The sequence below is a fragment of the Panulirus ornatus genome, chromosome 26 (genome assembly GCF_036320965.1).
Source record: "Panulirus ornatus isolate Po-2019 chromosome 26, ASM3632096v1, whole genome shotgun sequence".
Taxonomy (NCBI): Eukaryota; Metazoa; Arthropoda; class Malacostraca; order Decapoda; family Palinuridae; genus Panulirus; species Panulirus ornatus.
Window position 1 is genome coordinate 5498434 of NC_092249.1, and position 22522 is coordinate 5520955.

A 22522-nucleotide genomic window follows, 5' to 3' on the forward strand; every position below is an offset into this window, starting at 1 on the left:
ACAAAGCTCAGTGTGTGATGTGGTGACAGCTTCCACGAAAATACCTTTACACAGAGGCTGGGACTCCCCAGCAAAGGAGGTCCTCCTGCTGGGTGGATCTGCATCTGGAAGCTGAGGAGACTGAGAGTTGTGGGAAGGAAGGGAAGCAGGGCGGGGCTCGGAACGCACAGACAGGTCACGATTGAGCATCATGGAGCATCCAGTACTGCTGCTGGACACAGATCCTGCTCCTCACCATCAGGAGAAGGGCAAAGGTCAAAGTAGGTGAGGAAGGGGTAACAGTGAATGTAACCTCAGTCAGGATAGAAGGTCTCAGTGGGTAGGGGAAAGGTTAACAACCTATTTACCAAGGTAAGCTAAGGGTAGAAAGAGATTTAGTGAAGAAGTGTCTCTATAACCAAATAGGTATATTTGCAAGTATTCTTAAAGCAATAATTATCTATTACCTTTGTTTTCAGAAAAGATGTATATTAAAGGAACACAGTATTCACTAACACAAGTTTCCATAACTGCAGTTCACAGTACATTACTTGACTTTTCAAGACTGTATCCACTTCCAGGTTAAATCCCAGACCATTTATTACACTAACACATTTCACAATTATGATCATAAGATAAAATGCAAACATACATTTTACACACTCAGTTTTGCATCAGCATAAACATGCTGATTAATAATTCATTGTATATATTGTATACCAGGACTACATACATATTCCAACTCCAATATTTTTCCACTGTATTTCCATTGAGAATACCATTGCTTACAGTTAGTTGCAGACTGTCTGATGAGGAATGTTTCTTAATCCTAGCTACCAGAGCACAGTCAAGTATAAAGCCCCATAGCCTGTAGAACAAAGGGAAATAAAGTATGATATGTAATTTCTTGATCTTATCATGCAAGGTTGAATATAAAAAGTAGGTTATTAGTCAATGATATTTCACTCTGATAATGTACAATGTCCACAACACACATTGTCTACCCACCCATGTATTCTCAAAGGTGAGATACGGCTAAAGCTTATTGTGGGTACAAACATATGATGCTCTCAGAGTGAAATCATTGTACATCTGGTCACTGAGACTAGTGTTTCTAACAGTGTGAGCACCAGCAACCCACCTCAGTGTGCCTCAGGCTATATTGAGGGGAGGATGTTGTTCTTTCTTTACTCTTCCTGGCTACCACTTCATTTTGAGAATTTCTCTTCTCGGTGTTGTATTTCCTCCAACTGTGCCTCAAGATGGTTGGCTCTTACCTTTCAGAGGAGAGAGAGTCTAAATTCTCGCCTGGAAGCAAGAAAATGTGGGTACACTTGAGATTTCTAAGCACACTGGGCACTCAGAATGCACAATTGGGTAGCTGCTTCCTACAATGCCTCATCAGTGCCTCACCCCATTCAGGAGATCAAGAAGATAAAGACTCTCCTTTTCCGGTAAGTCTGTTATATCTGAAATTTTCAAGTAGCATCAGTTCAACGTTATTCAGTTTGGAATTCTTTCTGAGATGTACTGTAAAACCAAATGTCACCAGTGCTGGATATTTATGGTCCTTTCATTTGGGAATTGTTACATTTGTTATTGGTGGCATAAGTGGTTTGTTGCTTCCATGCACTCATATCACTTCTGTGTAGTTATATCATTGATGTCTTTGAATTATAAGCATGCTTTTGTATTCTGTGTGAGCAGATGTATGGCCTGTTCATTATACTGACATGTGAAATGAGTGGTATATTTTGACATGATATGCCACGGATTTTTGCCCACATCGTATTGGCTTTTAAAAAGAAATGTGTGAATGAAAGTCTTTAGTTGAAGAATGTGACTGGATCTGGTATGCAAGTTCTCACCATGTGTATTTCTCATGATTTGTATACTTCATTCTTTTTGTGTACACTAAAGTTATTTATGTATAACTTATGGTGTCATATTTTACTAATTTGTGCATTAGTATGGTATTTGCATATTATTGGTAGAAGGTGCACTGTTGAATTTATATGTACTCTTATGTCACCTTTGTTATTGACATTAAGTATGTCAGTTTTTGTATTCCATGTTCCAATAATTCAACTGCTACTAAGAGCATGCATTTACTAAAGTCTATTTATAGGTAGTAGTTGGTAAGTAGCCAACCACCGGAGAGGTATATAACCAATACTGCCACCTGGGTATTGGGAGGGTTAATGACAGCTGTGTAGTGAGCCAGCACTTCAGTGGTTGTCAAATTGCACTCCTCTGACCCAGGTAGCTGTCTTTTTTTCTACCTCACCCACATGTGGACTACTGGCATCCAGTCCATAACATAAAATCTCTCCTTGTCATACATAACACTTAACTCACATGGCTCATTCTGTGATAAGTACTATGTGCTAGCCTTGCCTTTTGGTAAAGTGATTGGAATAATAGATAGAAGTAATTGTTAGGAACATTTAGATGGAAGTAGTTGGTAGGAAAATGAGGGAGGAGCATTCGGCAGTAGACTGTGTTAGACTTGCCCTTTGCCATTGGCCTGTTTAGGGTGACACACTAAAGGCTAAGAAGCAGCACTGGAATTCACTAGTTATGGAGAGACTAATGCTGTGGCCATCCCCTTGAGAGAGTTCCAGAAGGGAATAGACGTCAGAGATATGGATAGATAGGACATTAGGCCTAAGCTTCACACCATACTAATGCACTGCTAGAAGCAGTGAGGTTTTCCCAAGGATGTGATGTATATGTGCGAGTAGGAAGAGAGGAGGGTGATTGGTTCCCGGCAAATGTTGGTTTGTGGCAGGGGTGCATGATGTCTCCATGGTTGTTTGGTTTGTTTATGGATGGGGTGGTTGGGGAGTTGAATGTAAGTTTTGGAGAGAGGGGCAAGTATGCAGTCTGTTGTGGATGAGAGGGCTTGGAAAGTGAGTCAGTTGTTGTTTGCTGGTGATATGGCGCTGTTGGCTGATTCGGGTGAGAAACTGCAGAAGTTGGTGACAGTTTGGTAAGGTGTGTGAAAGAGGAAAGCTGAGGGTGGGTGTGAATAAGAGCAAGGTTATTGGGTTCAGTAGGGTTAAGGGACAAGGTAATTGTGAGGTAAGTTTGAATGGAGAAAAACTGGAGGGAGTGGAGTGGGTTTTTTTTTCTTTTCCTTGTGCTACCTCGCTATTTCATGTGTGGTGGGATGGCGACAGGAATGGATGAAGGTAGCTAGTATGAATATGTACATGTGTATATATGTATACATCTGTGTAGGGTTGAGGGACAAGTTAATTGGGAGGTAAGTTTGAATGGAGAAAAAATGGAGAAAGTTAAGTGTTTTAGATATTTGGGAGTGGATTTAGCAGTGGATGGAACCATGGAAACGGAAGCGAGTCACAGGGTTGGGGAGGGGGCAAAGGTTCTGGGAGCATTGAAGAATGTGTGGAAGACGAGAACGTTATCTCTGAGAGCAAAAATGGGTGTGTTTGAAGGAATAGTGGTTCCAACAACGTTATATGGTTGCGAGGCATGGGCTACAGATAAGGTTGTGCGGAGGAGGGTGGATGTATTGGAAATGAAATGTTTGAGGACAATATTTGGTGTGAGGTGGTTTGATAAGTAATGAAAGGGTAAGAGAGATGTGTGGTAATGAAAAGAGTGTGGTTGAGAGAGCAGAAGAGGGTGTATTGAAATGGTCACATGGAGAGAATGAGTGAGGAAAGATTCACAAAGAAGGTATATATGTCAGAGGTGGAGGGAACAAGGTGAAGTGGGAGACCAAATTAGAGGTGGAAGGATTGAGTGAAAAAGATTTTGAGTGATCAGGGCCTGAACATACAGGAGTGTGAAAGGCGTGCAAGGAATAGAGTGAATTGGAACGATGTGTTACACCAGGGTCGACGTGCTGTTAATGGATTGAACCAGGGCATGTGAAGCGTCTGGGGTAAACCATGGAAAGTTTTGTGGGGCCTGGATGTGGAAAGGGAGCTGTGGTTTTGGTGCATTACACATGACAGCTAAAGACTGAGTGTGAACAAATGTGGCTTTTGTTGTCTTTTCTTAGTGCTACCTTGTGTGCACACGGGGGAGGAGGGGGGCACTGTTTCATGTGTGGCAGGGTGGTGACGGGAATGGACGAAGGAAGCAAGTATGAATATGTACCTGTGTATATATGTATATGTCTGTGTATGTATATGTATGTATACGTTGAAATGTATAGTTATGTATATGTGCTTGTGTGGGCGTTTATGTATATGCATGTGTATGTGGGTGGGATGGGCCATTCTTTCATTTGTTTCCTCGTGCTACCTCGCTAACTTAGGAGACAGCGACTAAGTTTAATAAATCATATAAAATGTATTTGTGTGTGTATGGGAGTTTATGTATATATGTGTGTATATGAGTGGATGGGCCATTCTTTGTTTCCTGGTGCTAACTCACTGACATGAGAAACAACATTTAAGTATAATGAAAATAATAACATGTGTATAAGAGCAGATGGGCCGTTCTTCATCTGTTTCCTGGTGCTACCTTGCTAACACGGGAAATGGCGATCGAGTATAATAGATAGATGAATATATGTATATTGGAAGAGATCACAATTGAGCGTGTGATCAAATAAATTCTGTCCTTACCACAGGGAAATGAAACACGATGTTCCCAAGTGCACTTTCGTGTAATGATCACATCATCAGGGGAGGTACAAGAAAGAAAATATAACAGTCAGTGGAAACACAACAAAGGGACATAGCTAGGATGCCATTTGGTAAATAAGTGACTCCTTGAATGGAGGTTGGGTGCATTCACATCTGGCAATAAGCATGTCATAAAATTCATCGTGTGGACAAGAAAGGGAACCGTTTACAAATTTTATCAATAAGAAAGCTATCCAATTTGTATGAACCTTCATTAATATTAATCTTACCATTCTTTGTGTATTTAATGATAGAAGATTCAATGATATTTCTCATAGGAGAAGAGTTAGAGTTAATAACTGAGATGGCATTACTCCGGTCATTATAATGATCATAATTTATAACATAATTACATAAGGCATTTGATTCCTGTCCTGTTCTTGGACTGCATTCATGTTGCTTAAGTCTAACAGAAAGATCCATACCAGTCTGCCCAACATAAAACATATCCCAATTTTACATGATACTCTAAAAACTCAACCTGTGGAACTTTTTGGTGAGCTCCTATTTAAGATATTCTTTATAGTATTGTTGTTGTTGAATGCAACATTTACATTAAAGGATTTAAGGAACATGGGAAGTAAAGTAAAATCATTACTAAAATGAGGAACTAAAAGGTTTTTGGTGTCAAGGGAGTTTTGCGTTTAAATCTGTACAATTATTTCTTTGCCAACTTCAGAGATTTATCAGTGAAAGATATAGGATACTTTAACTTGCATTCACTAGAATATATCTTGTCAAACTCACCATCAGTAAACTCTGGGCTGCATATACGTAATACCCTAAGGAACATGAGTGGATGGGCCATTCTTCATGTTTCTTGGCACTACCTCACTGATGGGGGAAACAGCAATTAGGTATAATAAAAATGATTTATTTATTATCTATATATATTTATTTTGCTCTGTCGCTGTCTCCCAGGTTAGCAAGGTAGCGCAAGGAAACAGACGAAAGAATGGCCCAACCCGCCCACATACACATGTATATACATACACGTCCACACACTCAAATATACATACCCATACATCTCAACATATACATATATATACACACACAGACATATACATATATACAAATGTACATAATTCATACAGTCTGCCTTTTATTCATTCCCATCGCAACCCCGCCGCACATGAAATAACAACCCCCTCCCCCGCATGTGTGCAAGGTACCACTAGGAAAAGACAACAAAGGCCACATTCGTTCACACTCAGTCTCTAGCTATCATGTATAATGCACTGAAACCACAGCTCCCTTTCCACCTCCAGGTCCCACAGAACTTTCCAAGGTTTACCCCAGACACTTCACATGCCCTGGTTCAATCCATTGACAGTACGTCGACCCTGGTATACCACATTATTCCAATTCACTCAATTCCTTGCACCCCTTTCACCCTCCTGCATGTTCAGGCCCCAATCACTCAAAATCTTTTTCACTCCATCTTTCCACCTCCAATTTGGTCTCCCACTTCTCGTTCTCTCCACCTCTGACACAAATGATCAAAAAATTCCATCCTTACCACAGGGAAAGGAAACACAATAAGTTCCCAAGTGCATCTCGTGTAATGATCACATCTTCAGGGGAGATACAGGAAAGAGAGTATAACAGTCAGTTGATATACAATGAAGGGATGTAGCTAGGATGCCATTTGGTAAACAAGTGAGTACCTGAATGGAGGTTGGAATGTTTCAGGTCTGGCAACAAGCATATCATGAAATTCATCATGTGGACTAGAAAGGGAACTGCTTGCAAATTTTATCAATAATAAAGCTATCCAATTTGTATAGACCTTCACTAATATCAGTGTTACCATTCTTTGTGTATTTATTGATAGAAGATTCTTTGATATTTCTCATAGGACAAGAGTTAGAGTTAATAACTGAAATGGCATTACTCCAATCAGTACAATGATCATAATTTTTAATGATTAAATAAGGCATTTGATTCTTTTCCTGTTCTTATACTATGTTCATGTTGCTGAAGTCTAACAGAAAGATCCATACCAGTCTGCCCAACATCAAATATCCCAATTTTACGTGGTACTCGAAAAACACACCCTGCGGAACTTTACAATGAGTTCCTGATTAAGATATTCTTTATAGTATCATTGTTGCTGAAGGCACCATTTACATTAAAAGATTTAAGCAACATGGGAAGTAAAGTAAAATCATTACCAAAAGGGAGAACTAAAAGATTCTTGGTGCCAAGGAAGGTTTGGGTTTGACTCTATAGTCATTTCTTTGCCAGCTTACGAGACTTATCAGTGAAAGATCTAGGATACTTTAACTTGGATCGAGTGGAATATATCTAACTTAGATCCAGTGGAATATGTCTTCTCAAACTCAGCATCAGTAAACTCTGGACTGCATATATATAATGCCATAAGGAACATGGACTGAAATGATGATAATTAACTCTGTCATGTTAAGCTGAGTAATAATGGATATATGATCATACTTTGGGAGGTTTTCAGTATATATTAAACATGTTTCCATCCCTACAAGTCATGCAATCTAAAAATGGTAACATATCATTATTTTCAATTTCTACAGAAAGTTGGTGCAAGATACTAAATTGTTGTGTAAGGGAAGAAATGTTTGTAAATTATCATGACTTAAATTCTCATCATTCCAGTCTATGTTCTTCAGAGCATTATGTAAATGCAGTCCAGAGTTTATTGATGATGAGCTTGAGAAAATATATTCTATTGGATCTAAGTTAAAGTATCCTAGATCTTTCGTTGGTAAATCTCTCAAATCAGCAAAGAAATCATTTTATAGAGTTAAACCCAAACCTCCCCTTGATGCCAAGAACCTTTTAGTTCTCTCTTTTAGTAATGATTTTACTTTACTTCCCATGGTGCTTAAATCCTTCAGCAACAACAATACTGTAAAGACTATCTTAATCAGGAACTCACCAGAACATTCCGCAGGGTGCGTTTATAGAGTACCATGTAAAAACTCTGATAAGTTTTATGTTGAGCAGACTGGTAAGGATCTCTCTGTTAGACTTAAGCAACATAAATATAGTATAAGAACAGGACAAGAATCAAATGCCTTATTCAGTCATGTTAAAAATTATATTCATTGTATTGACTGGAGTAATGCCATCTCAGTTATTAACTCTAATTCTTGTACAAGAAATATCATTGAATCTTATATCATTAAATACACAAAGAATTGTAACATTAATATTTGTGAAGGTCTGTATATATTGAATAGCTTTATTGTTCATAAGATTTGTAAACAGTTCCCTTTCTTGCCCACATGATAAATTTCATGATACGCATGTTGCCAGACTTGAACACACTCGACCTCCATTCTGGTAGTCACTTGCTTACCAAATGGTGTCCAAGCTACATCTCTTCGTTATGCATCAACTGACACACATTTCTCTCCTGTATCTTCCCTGATAATGTGATCATTACACAAAAGTGCACTTGGGAGCTTTTCATGTTTCATTTCCCAGTTCTTAGGCACAACTTTCTATTTCTTTGCAAAATTATACATCAGATGCATCCACTTTATCATGCTTTCTCCTCCATACTTCAGCATTTCTTTTCAACCATAATCCCATCCACTCCAGGTGCCTTTCCTACCTTCAGTCTCATTCTTGCCCTTTTTACCTCCAGTTCTGTAATAGACTCTTGCCCTTGTATCCTTTTCCTTCCATCCTCCATACCCATGCATGTAACAATTGCGACCTCACCTTCTCCCACATTCATCAGTTCTTCAGAATACTCTTTCCAGATTTCTCCAAAATATCCTTACTCTCTTCCTTTCACTTCATTGACTCCCCTTCCTTATTTCTTACGTTAATACTTCCACTCTTACATCCACCTCACTCCTTTTTCACCTCCTTCCAGTATAATTTCTAATTTTCCTGAACTTTTCCCTAAACTTTCTTTCAAAATCTTCATCTACTCTTTCATGGCTTTCCTGTAATTCCAGGGTACAATCTGTTTAATAGGGATATAGCAAACAAAGTAGGCAGTGGTGTCCTACTTTTTATTAAAGCTCATTTCAATCCTGTAGAAAAAACTGTTATGGCTGTTGGGAATGTCGACTTCACTTTTTAAAAATTTAAGATAAACTATGTAAGAAAATAACTATGACTAAATTAAACACACACACACATACACACACACTGGGACAGATATCAGAGATAAACAAAACATTTTATGATCAGCAGAAATTTGTGATTTGCCTTGAAGAATGTGTGGAAGTCGAGAACATTATCTCGGAAAGCAAAAATGGGTATGTTTGAAGGAATAGTGGGTCCAACAATGTTGTATGGTTGCGAGGCGTGGGCTATGGATAGAGTTGTGCGCAGGAGGGTGGATGTGCTGGAAATGAGATGTTTGAGGACAATGTGTGGTGTGAGGTGGTTTGATCGAGTAAGTAATGTAAGGGTAAGAGAGATGTGTGGAAATAAAAAGAGTGTGGTTGAGAGGGCAGAAGAGGGTGTTTTGAAATGGTTTGGGCACATGGAGAGAATGAGTGAGGAAAGATTGACCAAGAGGATATATGTGTTGGAGGTGGAGGGAACGAGGAGAAGAGGGAGACCAAATTGGAGGTGGAAAGATGGAGTGAAAAAGATTTTGTGTGATCGGGGCCTGAACATGCAGGAGGGTGAAAGGAGGGCAAGGAATAGAGTGAATTGGATCGATGTGGTATACCGGGGTTGACGTGCTGTCAGTGGATTGAATCAGGGCATGTGAAGCGTCTGGGGTAAACCATGGAAAGTTGTGTGGGGCCTGGATGTGGAAAGGGAGCTGTGGTTTCGGGCATTATTGCATGACAGCTAGAGACTGAGTGTGAACGAATGGGGCCTTTGTTGTCTTTTCCTAGTGCTACCTCGCACACATGAGGGGGGGGAGGGGGATGGTATTCCATGTGTGGCGAGGTGGCGATGGGAATGAATAAAGGCAGACAGTGTGAATTGTGTGCATGGGTATATATGTATGTGTCTGTGTGTGTATATATATGTGTACATTGAGATATATAGGTATGTATATTTGCGTGTGTGGACGTGTGTGTGTATACATTGTGTATGGGATGGGGGTGGGTTGGGCCATTTCTTTCGTCTGTTTCCTTGCGCTACCTCGCAAACGCGGGAGACAGCAACAAAGCAAAATAAAATAAATAAATAAAAATTATCTAAATGGGAAGAATCCCTTTCCAGTAGCTTCAGGCGTGGACTCTAACTAAATTTGCTTGGCATGGCCCTTATCCATTTAGCCAAGAAACCTACTCATGACAAAAATATATTAGATTTAGTTCTTACTACAAATGAGGATCTTGTTAATAATGTTGAAGATGGAGAAAAGTTTGGTGCAAGTGATCACCGACGAATTACATTGGAGGTCACTTTCAACACTGCCAGTCGTGAAAATATATCACTTTAAACTTGTAAATTTTAATGATCACATTGGTCTTGTTAGGCAAACCTGGGATGACACAATCAGTGAGAATGACATGAACATAGCTTGGAAAAGCTTCAGTAAAACCTTAAAAGCAGCAGAGGGAACATACATACAGTCCCTTTCTAAAATAAAACCAAGGTGGTGGAACAGTGAAATAAAAAAGTGCCTTATGTCTAAGAAAGCAGCTCCAATGGAACTCAGGGAAAGTAAGAGAGTTATATGACAAATTAAATGTCAATGCGCAGAATATATTGCTAAAAATGGCTAAAGAAACCCTCGAGTTTTACAGTTATGTTAGAAGCATGAGAGTCATTACCCAGTCGATAGGGCTATTAATCATGGAAAACAGTGACTTGCTTCAAGACAACAAAGCCATGGCAAAAATATTAAATGCCTATTTTGCATCTGTATTTAAAATATTAAATGCCTATTTTGCATCTGTATTTATGATCAAAGACCCAACCTATGTCCCGATACCAATTTCATTGATTATTATTATTATTATTTTGCTTTGTCGCTGTCTCCCGCGTTTGCAAGGTAGCGCAAGGAAACAGACGAAAGAAATGGCCCAACCCACCCCCATACACATGTATATACATACACGTCCACACATGCAAATATACCTACCTATACATCTCAATGTACACCTATATATACACACACAGACACATACATATATACCCATGCACACAATTCACACTGCCTGCCTTTATTCATTCCCATCGCCACCTCGCCACACTTGGAATACCATCCCCCTCCCCCCTCATGTGTGCGAGGTAGCACTGGGAAAAGACAACAAAGGCTCCATTCTTCACACTCTCATTGATATGAGAGGGTAATGTTCTTAAACAAATTGACAAGAAAGCCGAGGACATACTTTCAGCAATACATAGTATAAAAATATATAAAATGACAGGTCCTGTTAAGTTTTATCCAAGACCAATGAAAGAACAAGAACAGTTCCTGATAAATGAAAGTTTGCTAATGTAATGATATTAAAAAAAAGAGTGTCACTAAGGAGCATCACTGGAGTCTACCAGTTTATGCCAAGGATTAAAAGAGATGAGCGATTGAGGATAATGGCACTGAATGGGAATGGGATGACTGGTGAGAGTAAAAGGAGGGCGCTTGTGGATAGGTTTAAAAGTTGTAGCTAGGGATTGCAGAAACCTACATCCCTTGGCAGGGTGTGTCGAGTGAAAATGGAAATGATGAATGCAAGTTATGGGAGGGCATGGAAGGAGGTGTGGTATGGACAGGAATGAGTGAAAATTATTGGGGAAGAGGGAAAGAAAAAATGTAATTCTTCTGTCACCAAGAGTGTGGGAAGGTGTTACAAAGCATGGATGGGTCAAAGGAAATATTGGGATTGCAAAGTATGCAAGGGTATATGTATATGCACTTGTGAACATGAAGACTACAAGGTAAGGATGAAATGAAGCTTTTCTGGAGAAATTTGATAGACTGTATAAAAGGTTTTGAGAATTAGAAAAACGTGGTCATATTGGGTGATATGAATGCAAAAGTGGTATGTGATGAAATAGGTGAGATAGTTTTTTTTTTTTTTAATTTTCCAAAAGAAGGAACAGAGAAGGGGGCCAGGTGAGGATATTCCCTCAAAGGTCCAGTCCTCTGTTCTTAACACTACCTTGCTAACGCGGGAAATGGCGAATAGTTTGAAAAAAAAAAAAGTTGGTAAATGGATAGTGCCTGCAGTAAATGAGAATGGAAGTTATCTTGTGGATATTTGTGCTGAGAGGAGTTTATTTCTTGCAAACACCTTTTTTTTTCCAGCTCAAGATGATCCAGAGATATACATGGATGAGGAATGATGGAAGAAAAGGGCAAAAAGGCTTTGATTGACTGTGTGCCAATGGATGAAAGATTGAGAAAGGCTGTGCTAGATGCTAGAGTTGTGAGAGGATTCTCTGGAGATTCTGACCATTTTGCTGTTCTTGTAGGGATGAGGATCAGTGAGAAGTGGAGGTATGGTGTAAGGAAGAATGGAGAGCTAAAAGTGTTTGAAAGCGAGAAGATGAATCAGAAAAAATGCAGGAAGGAGTATGAAAGGAAGGTAAGTGAAAGCATAAATGGAAATGCAGGGAATGTAGGGATGCAGTTATGTGTGAATGAAGTATTTGAAATGTTTAGAGAAGTACTATTAAAGGTTATACAATTAGTAGTTGGATACAAGGTCATGAGATATAGGAATAAAAAGGGCAATGCATGGTAGACAGAAGAGATTAGAAATGCTGCGGAAGAGAAGAAAAAGGCACACGGGAGATTGCTCAAAAGGAATGTACCAGTGGAAGTTCAGCAAAAGAGGAAGGAAGAATATAAAATATGTAAGCAGAATGTTATGAAGCTAATAGAGGAAAGCAAAGAAAGAGTAGATGAAGATTTTAGAAGAAAGTTAACTGAAAAGTTTTGTGATAATAAGAAACTATACTGGAAGGAGGTGAAAAAGAAAGAGGTGGATGTATGAGTAGAAATGTTATTGAGAGAAATAAGAGGGGGAGTTGTTGAATCAAAAGGAGGAAGTAAGAGGAAGATGGAAAGAGTATTTTGAAGAACTGATGAATGTGGAAGTGGAGGCAGCAGTTGTTACATGCATGGGTATGGAGGATGGAAGGAAGATACAAGTGCAAGGGCAGTGGCAAATGAATTTTAACATCACATATTGGTAGTAAAAACTAAAAGGCAAGCTAGAATATGAATTCTTCTGAACAACAAAAGGTAAATGAGGAAAAGACTTAGGCGTAATAATCTGGTGAACTAAAACCAAGTAAGCAGAGTACAGAAGCAAGGAAGAGAGCAAACAAAATTCTTAGTTTCATAGGTAGTGCCTTCAAATTTAACTCCAGGAAAATCATCCTTACTCTTTACAGTTCATTGGTTCATCCACATCTTGAATATTGTCTTCAATTTTGGTAATACTACCTGAAAAAGAAGATGTAGACAGAATGGATAGAGTACTGCATCAAGCTACCAAGATGATTCCTTGAATGAGAAACAAATAACACAAGATGAGATTAAACGACTTAAATCTCTAGCTTAGAAAGAGAAGCTTAAAAGGTGTTCTAATACAAGTACCATCTATCTCCAACATATGTCCGAGTTCTCTTCTGACCTACTGGTAGGATCTTGTAATGGAAGTAAGTCAGACGTATGTCAGTATGGCATGTAAAATTCACATACCTGTACAGCATTCTTTTATCCTACTGAATTTTTCTCATGATTCTCTTGTCTTTTATTAATCATCTTTAGTGCATGATTCTGGAGTTTCTTTTTAACTTTTATTAAAGATTCTGTAGTTCATATTTCATCATTTTTTATTCTTTACATTATGCAAGCTCAATCGTGATTATCTCATTTTTGTTTAACCAGTTTTATTAACAATTTTTAATTCACTCTATGGTTTATTAAAAAAAATCCTTTGGATTATTTTTTATCTTTTCAGCAGCTCCTTCATCAGCACTAGCTGCTTCACTTGTGACTCGAACATTGTGCAAGCTATATCTTCTTTTAAATCTGTTGAACCAACTATGACACTGCAAAGTTCTCCGTGTAATCCTCGTCCTCTCACTCCATCAAGGTCTCAAAAAGACTTCTAGACTTCACCTGAATTGTCAGTAAGGTTAGTGGTGCACGTTTTAAATTTGATCTTCAGTCAATAGCATCTACAACTTTTCCATTACATAGATGGGCCCTTGTCAATGCTTTGATATTATTGTAGACTTCATACTTGCTGAACCTTTCAGTTTCACTTTTTTTTTTTTTTCTTTGTCCTTTAAGATTGTGGAGACCATCGAATGGGATGATTGTAGGTCACATGAAATCACATTAACTTTTTTTTTCATTATTTTGGGTGACTGCCTTCATTTTCAATTTGAAATCAAGCACCTTCCTTGGCTTCTTGCTAGATCTTTCATTGTGTTGGGTTTTTCGTCTTGCTCGTCATCTTTTTTGAGGCTTAATACAAATATGGTTTAATCTAGCACAAAAATTCTTTAGATTCACTTGAATAACACGTGCTTACAGAATGGTAACTAAGAACGAGAACTGAGAGAGATGCTGTGATGTACACAATGCCAGAATATCGTCTGGTAGTTACTGTCGTATGCATGCAACCGTTAACACTGGCAGACGTATGACCAAGCCTTAATTTTATATTTCCGTATATTTTTCTATTTATATTCTTTTTAGTTGTATGTACGGATAGTCATAAGTCGCTTAGGTTGTAAGTAGGGGACAGACTGTATTCAAAATGAGCAAAAGTTTCTCACTTTCTCAAAGCTCCTGCTTCCTTTCGTAGTTCTTGTCCTCTTTCCAACCTCAGACTTTACTCCCAAGACAATTCCAAACCATTCTTCCCCTTTACCCTTGAGCTATGTTTAACTGAGAGGCAGAACATCCAGGATTTTTTACTCAAACTTACAATCTATCTGTCCCTCTTCTCATCTTGGTTACATCCAAACACTTTTAGAGACCCTAGTCTGAGCCTTCCAGGAAGACAAGCAATTCCTGCTTGGCTCCTCCTCCTGTTTCTTCTTTTAAAAATTGGAATACAAGAAGGGAAGGGTTTCCAGCCTTCCTGCTTCTGCCCCCTTTTGTCACCCTGTATGATACATAGGGAATTCAGAGGCAGAATATGTGTATATAGAGATATACCTATTAACAATGCATGTGTATGTACATCAGTAGGTCACAGTGATATGCATGATCTAGTAGTGCAGATAACCATGGGGAGAAATAAAATATGATGAGTCCACAGTGCACTTTCATGTCATTAATACATTGTCAGGGAAGATACAAGAATGAAATAAACGACTAGGAACAATCAGTCAGTATACAAGAGAGACAGAGCTAAGAAGCTGTTGGTACATGGGTGTCTGTGGTTTTCTGATCTGGTACCATGCCTGTCTTAGAATTGTATCATGTGGACAAGACAGGAAACCATTTACAAATTATGTGTACAACAAAGCCATCCAGTTTATGTAGACATTCATTAATGTTGACGTTACAATTCTTTGTGTATTAATAAGAAAAGACACATTGATATTTCTCTTGATCAAGGAGTTATTGGTAATAAATGAATTAGCACACTTCCAATCAATACATTTGTCATTATTTCTAACATGATTAAACAAAGCACTAGAATCTTGTCCAAGTCTTACTCATTATTTATGTTTCTTAAGTGTAACAGAAAGGTCCTTACCAGTCTGCCCAATATAAAACATACTGCAACATTTACAAGGTATTCTCTAATCACAACCTGCACAATACCTCGTAAAAGCTATAATACTGGGCAGAGTGGTAAGGATCTCTCTCTTGGATTTAATCATCATAAATATTGTATAAGAACAGGACACGAATCAGGTGAATTGTTTAATCATGTTAAGACTTATGACCATTGTACTGACGAATAGTGCAAATTCTGTTATAGACTGTAACTCCTTGATCAAAAGAAATATTATTGAATATTCTCTTACAAAATACACAAAGAATTGTAATATGAACATTAGTGTAGGAGGTATATAAACTGGATTGATCTATCACAGGAAAAATTTATAAACAGTTTCCTGACTTTTCCACACAATTAAAATTTTATACAGGCACAGTGCCAGACCTAATTACCACAAACCTTGTGTACCTAAAATATTTTAGCTCTACCTCTCTTGTGTATATACTAATTTACTGTCTCTTATCTCCTCTAACAATGTATTAGTCATGTAAATGTGCACTTGGGACTTATTACATTTCGTTTTCCTCATGGTTATCTGCAAATACTAGATCATGCATATCACTGTGACCTACTGCAACAACATGGATATCACACAGCTTTTCCACTTCTTCTTTGCAGGCTTGTCTGGTCTCTTCAACTTTGTTGCTGCTTGCTCCACATCATTAATCAAGGCCCACAAACTAGCCACAAATGAAATTCCCTGAGAGATGCTTTGATGAACAAGTTCTTCCCTGCTGCCACATTTGTTGATGTCTGGTCAGCCTTTTGATGAATTTCAAGAAATGCCTTTGAAAAACACACTTAACTATCAAAGATTGAGATGGAGGAGGCCTGTCACTTTTCAAGAGAGAATAAACGTGCCTATCAAACTGCTATACCTATGCAGTGAAAGAACTGTACATTGGACTACTACTTGGAGAGGATAAGAGGTGAACGGAACAGTGTTCAAAGAAAACTAAATCAGATATTAGCCCACCTTATTGAAAACAGTGATTGGGCTGAGAGCATAAACCCTTCTTTTGTGGTGGACCTTTCTAGTAAACAAAGTGACAAGGATACTTTGTGTGCCATAGGTTATGACAGTTTTTTGTTCATAGTACAGAATGGAAAAAGGTGAGAACAAAGGAGGTAAAGGGAGTGGGGGAGGAATGGGATGTATTTAGGGAAGCAGTGATGGCTTGCGCAAAAGATGCTTGTGGCATGAGAAGCATGGGAGGTGGGTTGATTAGAAAGGGTAGTGAGTGGTGGGATGAAGTAAGATTATTAGTGAAAGAGAAGAGAGGCATTTGGACGATTTTTGCAGGGAAAAAATGCAAATGAGTGGGAGATGTATAAAAGAAAGAGGCAGGAGGTCAAGAGAAAGGTGCAAGAGGTGAAAAAGAGGGCAAATGAGAGTTGGGGGGAGAGAGTATCATTAAATTTTAAGGAGAATGAAAAGATGTTTTGAAGGAGGTAAATAAAGTGCATAAGACAAGGGGGCAAATGGGAACTTCAGTGAAAGGGGCTAATGGGGAGGTGATAACAAGTAGTGGTGATGTGAGAAGGAGATGGAGGGAGTATTTTGAAGGTTCGTTGAATGTGTTTGATGATAGAGTGGCAGATATAGGGTGTTTTGGTTGAGGTGGTGTACAAAGTGAGAGGGTTAGGGAAAATGATTTGGTAAACAGAGAAGAGGTAGTAAAAGCTTTGCGGAAGATGAAAGCCGGCAAGGCAGCAGGTTTGGATGGTATTGCAGTGGAATTCATTAAAAAAGGGGGTGACTGTATTGTTGACTGTTTGGTAAGGTCAATTAATGTATGTATGATTCATGGTGAGGTGCCTGAGGATTGGCGGAATGCTTGCATAGTGCCATTGTACAAAGGCAAAGGGGATAAGAATGAGTGCACAAATTACAGAGATATAAGTTTGTTGAGTATTCCTGGTACATTATATGGGAGGGTATTGATTGAGAGGGTGAAGGCATGTACAGAGCATCAGATTGGGGAAGAGCAGTGTGGTTTCAGAAGTGGTAGAGGATGTGTGGATCAGGTGTTTGCTTTGAAGAATGCTTTGAAGAATGTATGTGAGAAATGCTTAGAAAAGCAAATGGATTTGTATGTAGCATTTATGGATCTGGAGAAGGCATATGATAGAGTTGATAGAGATGCTCTGTGGAAGGTATTAAGAATATATGGTGTGGGAGGCAAGTTGTTAGAAGCAGTGAAAAGTTTTTCTCGAGGATGTGAGGCATGTGTACGTGTAGGAAGAGAGGAAAGTGATTGGTTCTCAGTAAATGTAGGTTTGCGGCAGGGGTGTGTGATGTCTCCATGGTTGTTTAATTTGTTTATGGATGGGGTTTTTAGGGAGGTGAATGCGAGTTTTGGAAAGAGGGGCAAGTATGCAGTCTGTTGTGGATGAGAGAGCTTGGGAAGTGAGTCAGTTGTTGTTTGCTGATGATACAGCACTGGTGGCTGATTCATGTGAGGAACTGCAGAAGCTGGTGACTGAGTTTGATAAAGTGTTTGAAAGAAGAAAGTTAAGAGTAAATGTGAATAAGAGCAAGGTTATTAGGTACAGTAGGGTTGAGGGTCAAGTCAATTGGGAGGTAAGTTTGAATGGAGAAAAACTGGAGGAAGTAAAGTGTTTTAGATATCTGGGAGTGGATCTGGCAGCGGATGGAACCATGGAAGCGGAAGTGAACCATAGGGTGGGGGAGGGGGCGAAAATTCTGGGAACCTTGAAGTATGTTTGGAAGTCGAGAACATTATCTCGGAAAGCAAAAATGGGTATGTTTGAAGGAATTGTGGTTCCAACAATGTTGTATGGTTGTGAGGCGTAGGCTATGGATAGAGTTGTGCGCAGGAGGGTGGATGTGCTGGAAATGAGATGTTTGAGGACAATATGTGGTGTGAGGTGGTTTGATCGAGTAAGTAATGTAAGGGTAAGGGAGATGTGTGGAAATAAAAAGAGTGTGGTTAAGAGAGCAGAAGAGGGTGTTTTGAAATGGTTTGGGCACATGGAGAGAATGAGTAAGGAAAGATTGACCAAGAGGATATATGTGTCAGAGGTGGAGGGAACGAGGAGAAGTGGGAGACCAAATTGGAGGTGGAAAGATGGAGTGAAGAAGATTTTGAGTGATCGGGGCCTGAACATGCAGGAGGATGAAAGGCGTGCAAGGAATAGAGTGAATTGGAACGATGTGGTATACCGGGGTCGACGTGCTGTCAATGGATTGAACCAGGGCATGTGAAGCGTCTGGGGTAAACCATGGAAAGTTCTGTGGGGCCTGGATATGGAAAGTTCTGTGGAGCCTGGATATGGAAAGGGAGCTGTGGTTTCTGTGCATTATTACATGACAGCTAGAGACTGAGTGTGAACGAATGGGGCCTTTGTTGTCTTTTCCTAGCGCTACCTCGCACACATGAGGGGGGAGGGGGTTGTTATTCCATGTGTGGTGAGGTGGCGATGGGAATGAATAAAGGCAGACAGTATGAATTATGTACATGTGTATATATGTATATGTCTGTGTGTATATATATATATGTGTACATTGAGATGTATAGGTATGTAAATTTGCGTGTGTGGACGTGTATGTATATACATGTGTATGTGGGTGGGTTGGGCCATTCTTTTGTCTGTTTCCTTGCGCTACCTCGCTAACGCGGGAGACAGCGACAAAGCAAAATATAATAATAAATAAATATATAACAAGAAATGTTAGCAGTGTTGAGACTGTAAGATTGTTTTGTAATTTGGAAAAATACAGTGAATTATCAAGTGCTTAAGTGAACACTTGCAGTATATGCAAGTGTGTCAAACCAGCAGCTCCAAATTGTCCAAAACAATGTGTACGTGTAGGAAGAGAGGAAAGTGATTGGTTCTCAGTGAATGTAGGTTTGCGGCAGGGGTGTGTGGTGTCTCCATGGTTGTTTAATTTGTTTATGGATGGGGTTGTTAGGGAGGTGAATGCAAGAGTTTTGGAAAGAGGGGCAAGTATGAAGTCTGTTGGGGATGAGAGAGCTTGGGAAGTGAGTCAGTTGTTGTTCGCTGATGATACAGCACTGGTGGCTGATTCATGTGAGAAACTGCAGAAGCTGGTGACTGAGTTTGGTAAAGTGTGTGAAAGAAGAAAGTTAAGAGTAAATGTGAATAAGAGCAAGGTTATTAGGTACAGTAGGGTTGAGGGTCAAGTCAATTGGGAGGTGAGTTTGAATGGAGAAAAACTGGAGGAAGTGAAGTGTTTTAGATATCTGGGAGTGGATCTGGCAGCGGATGGAACCATGGAAGCGGAAGTGGATCATAGGGTGGGGGAGGGGGTGAAAATTCTGGGAGCCTTGAAGAATGTGTGGAAGTCGAGAACATTATCTCGGAAAGCAAAAATGGGTATGTTTGAAGGAATAGTGGTTCCAACAATGTTGTATGGTTGCGAGGCGTGGGCTATGGATAGAGTTGTGCGCAGGAGGATGGATGTGCTGGAAATGAGATGTTTGAGGACAATGTGTGGTGTGAGGTGGTTTGATCGAGTAAGTAACGTAAGGGTAAGAGAGATGTGTGGAAATAAAAAGAGCGTGGTTGAGAGAGCAGAAGAGGGTGTTTTGAAATGGTTTGGGCACATGGAGAGAATGAGTGAGGAAAGATTGACCAAGAGGATATATGTGTCGGAGGTGGAGGGAACGAGGAGAAGAGGGAGACCAAATTGGAGGTGGAAAGATGGAGTGAAAAAGATTTTGTGTGATCGGGGCCTGAACATGCAGGAGGGTGAAAGGAGGGCAAGGAATAGAGTGAATTGGAGCGATGTGGTATACTGGGGTTGACGTGCTGTCAGTGGATTGAATCAAGGCATGTGAAGCGTCTGGGGTAAACCATGGAAAGCTGTGTAGGTATGTATATTTGCGTGTGTGGACGTATGTATATACATGTGTATGGGGGTGGGTTGGGCCATTTCTTTCGTCTGTTTCCTTGCGCTACCTCGCAAACGCGGGAGACAGCGACAAAGCAAAAAAAAAAAAAAAAAAAAAATTCAGTGCTATTAACAAATGAACAAGTTGAAGTGAACTACATACAATTAAAGTAGATGTTATATGGTTGCAAGGCATAGGCTATAGATAGGGTTTTGGGGAGGAGGGTGGATGGGTTGGAAATGAAATGTTTGAGGACAGTATGTGGTGTGAAGATGTTTGATTGAGTAACTAATGAAAGGGTAAGAGAGATGTTTGGTAATAAAAAGAGTATGGTTGAGAGAGCAGAAGAGGGGGGTGTTGAAATGGTTTGATCACATGGAGAGAATGAGTGAGGAAAGATTGACAAAGAGGTAATACATGTCAGAGGTAGAGGGAACAAGGAGGAGTGGGAAACCATATTGGAGGTGGAAGGATGGAGTGGAAAAGATTTTGAGTGATCGGTGCCTGAACTTACAGGAGGGTGAAAGGTGTGCAAGGAATAGAGGAAATTGGAATATGTGGTATACCGGGGTCGACCTGCTGACAGTGGATTGAACCAGGGCATGTGAAGCGCCTGGGGTAAACCACGGAAAGGTCTGTGAGGCCTGGATGTGGAAAGAGAGCTGTGACTTTGGTGCATTGCACATGACAGCTAGAGTGTGAACGAATGTGGCCTTTTTTCTCATTTCCTGGTGCTACCTTGCTGGAGGGCAGGGGATGCTCTTTCATGAGTGGCAGGGTGGTGACAAGATTGGATGAAGGCAGCAAGTATGATTATGAACGTGTATATATGTGAACGAATGTGGCCTTTTTTGTCTTTTCCTGGTGCTACGTCGCTGGAGGTGGGGATGCTCTTCTATGAGTGGCAGGGTGACAACGGGAGTGGATGAAAGCAACAAGTATGAAGATGTACATGTGTATATATGTATATGTCTGTGTATGTATTTTCATTGAAATGTATATGTATGTTTGTGTGTGTGTGGGCATTTATGTGTATACATGTGTATGTGGGTGGGTTGGGCCATCCCTCATCTGTTTCCTTGCACTACCTCACTAAATGCAGGAGCCGGCGATTAAGTATAATATAAATATAAAAGATAGACTTTTAGATGTAAATGTGCTGAGAGGGGTAGCTGGTGGCATGTTTGATCACTATCTTGAGGAGACAAGGGTGAACATTTGTGGAGGTTTTTGAAAAAGAGGAAAGAGTGTTGGCGAACAAAAGCAGAGGTGAGAGTGATTGAGTTTAGAAAGATTTTTTTTTTTTTTTTTTTTTTTTTTTTTTTTTTTTTTTTTTTTGCCGCTGTCTCCCACGTTTGCGAGGTAGCACAAGGAAACAGACGAAAGAAATGGCCCAACCCACCCCATACACATGTATATACATACGTCCACACACGCAAATATACATACCTACACAGCTTTCCATGGTTTACCCCAGACGCTTCACATGCCCTGATTCAATCCACTGACAACATGTCAACCCCGGTATACCACATCGATCCAATTCACTCTATTCCTTGCCCTCCTTTCACCCTCCTGCATGTTCAGGCCCCGATCACACAAAATCTTTTTCACTCCATCTTTCCACCTCCAATTTGGTCTCCCACTTCTCCTCGTTCCCTCCACCTCCGACACATAGATCCTCTTGGTCAATCTTTCCTCACTCATTCTCTCCATGTGCCCAAACCATTTCAAAACACCCTCTTCTGCTCTCTCAACCACGCTCTTTTTATTTCCACACATCTCTCTTACCCTTACGTTACTTACTTGATCAAACCACCTCACACCACACATTGTCCCCAAACATCTCACCTCCAGCACATCCATCCTCCCGCGCACAACTCCATCCACAGCCCACGCCTCGCAACCATACAACATTGTTGGAAGGTTTAGAAAGATGTGTGAAGAAATACCATGAGAGATAGAGTGTAGAATGGCAAAAGATGAGAGCAAATAAAGCAAGGGGTGTCGGTAAGGAATGGGAGGTATTTAGGGGAGCAGTGATGGCATGTGATGGGCAGATTAGAAAGAGTAGTGATGGGTGGGATGGAGAAATAAAATTGTTTATGAAAGAGAAAAGAAAGGCATTTGGGCAGTATTAACATGGAAGGAGTGCAAATGATTGGGAGATGTACAAAAGAAGTGGCAAGAGGTCAGGAGAAAGATGCAAGGGGTTAAAAAGAAAGCAAATGAGAATCGAGGAGGAGTGGAGTGAGTATTTTGAAGGACTGTTAGATGTGTTTGACAATAGAGTGGCAGATGTACAGTGTTTTGGTCGGGATGGTATGTA

General features: G+C 39.9%; 1 protein-coding gene and 1 long non-coding RNA gene across 19 annotated transcripts in view; one reads left to right on the forward strand and one right to left on the reverse strand.

Annotated features, from left to right (window-relative positions):
- Positions 1 to 22522, reverse strand: part of unc80 (unc80, NALCN channel complex subunit) — a 283207-nt gene that overhangs the window by 50991 nt on the left and 209694 nt on the right. For 13 of the 17 annotated variants that reach the window (XM_071677907.1, XM_071677910.1, XM_071677908.1 and 10 more), the window contains one exon: positions 45 to 224. The exons of the other annotated variants lie outside the window; for them this stretch is intronic. In XM_071677907.1, the coding sequence (XP_071534008.1) occupies positions 45 to 224 (180 nt within the window). The remainder of the gene's footprint in view (positions 1 to 44; positions 225 to 22522) is intronic. 17 annotated transcript variants of the gene reach the window in all.
- Positions 234 to 19424, forward strand: LOC139757419 (uncharacterized). 2 transcript variants are annotated; one of them, XR_011714626.1, is made up of 3 exons: positions 234 to 1433; positions 12957 to 13705; positions 15932 to 19424. It is a non-coding gene; the product is annotated as an uncharacterized lncRNA (long non-coding RNA). The 2 variants fall into 2 exon arrangements; XR_011714625.1 differs by having other exon boundaries at positions 12957 to 19424.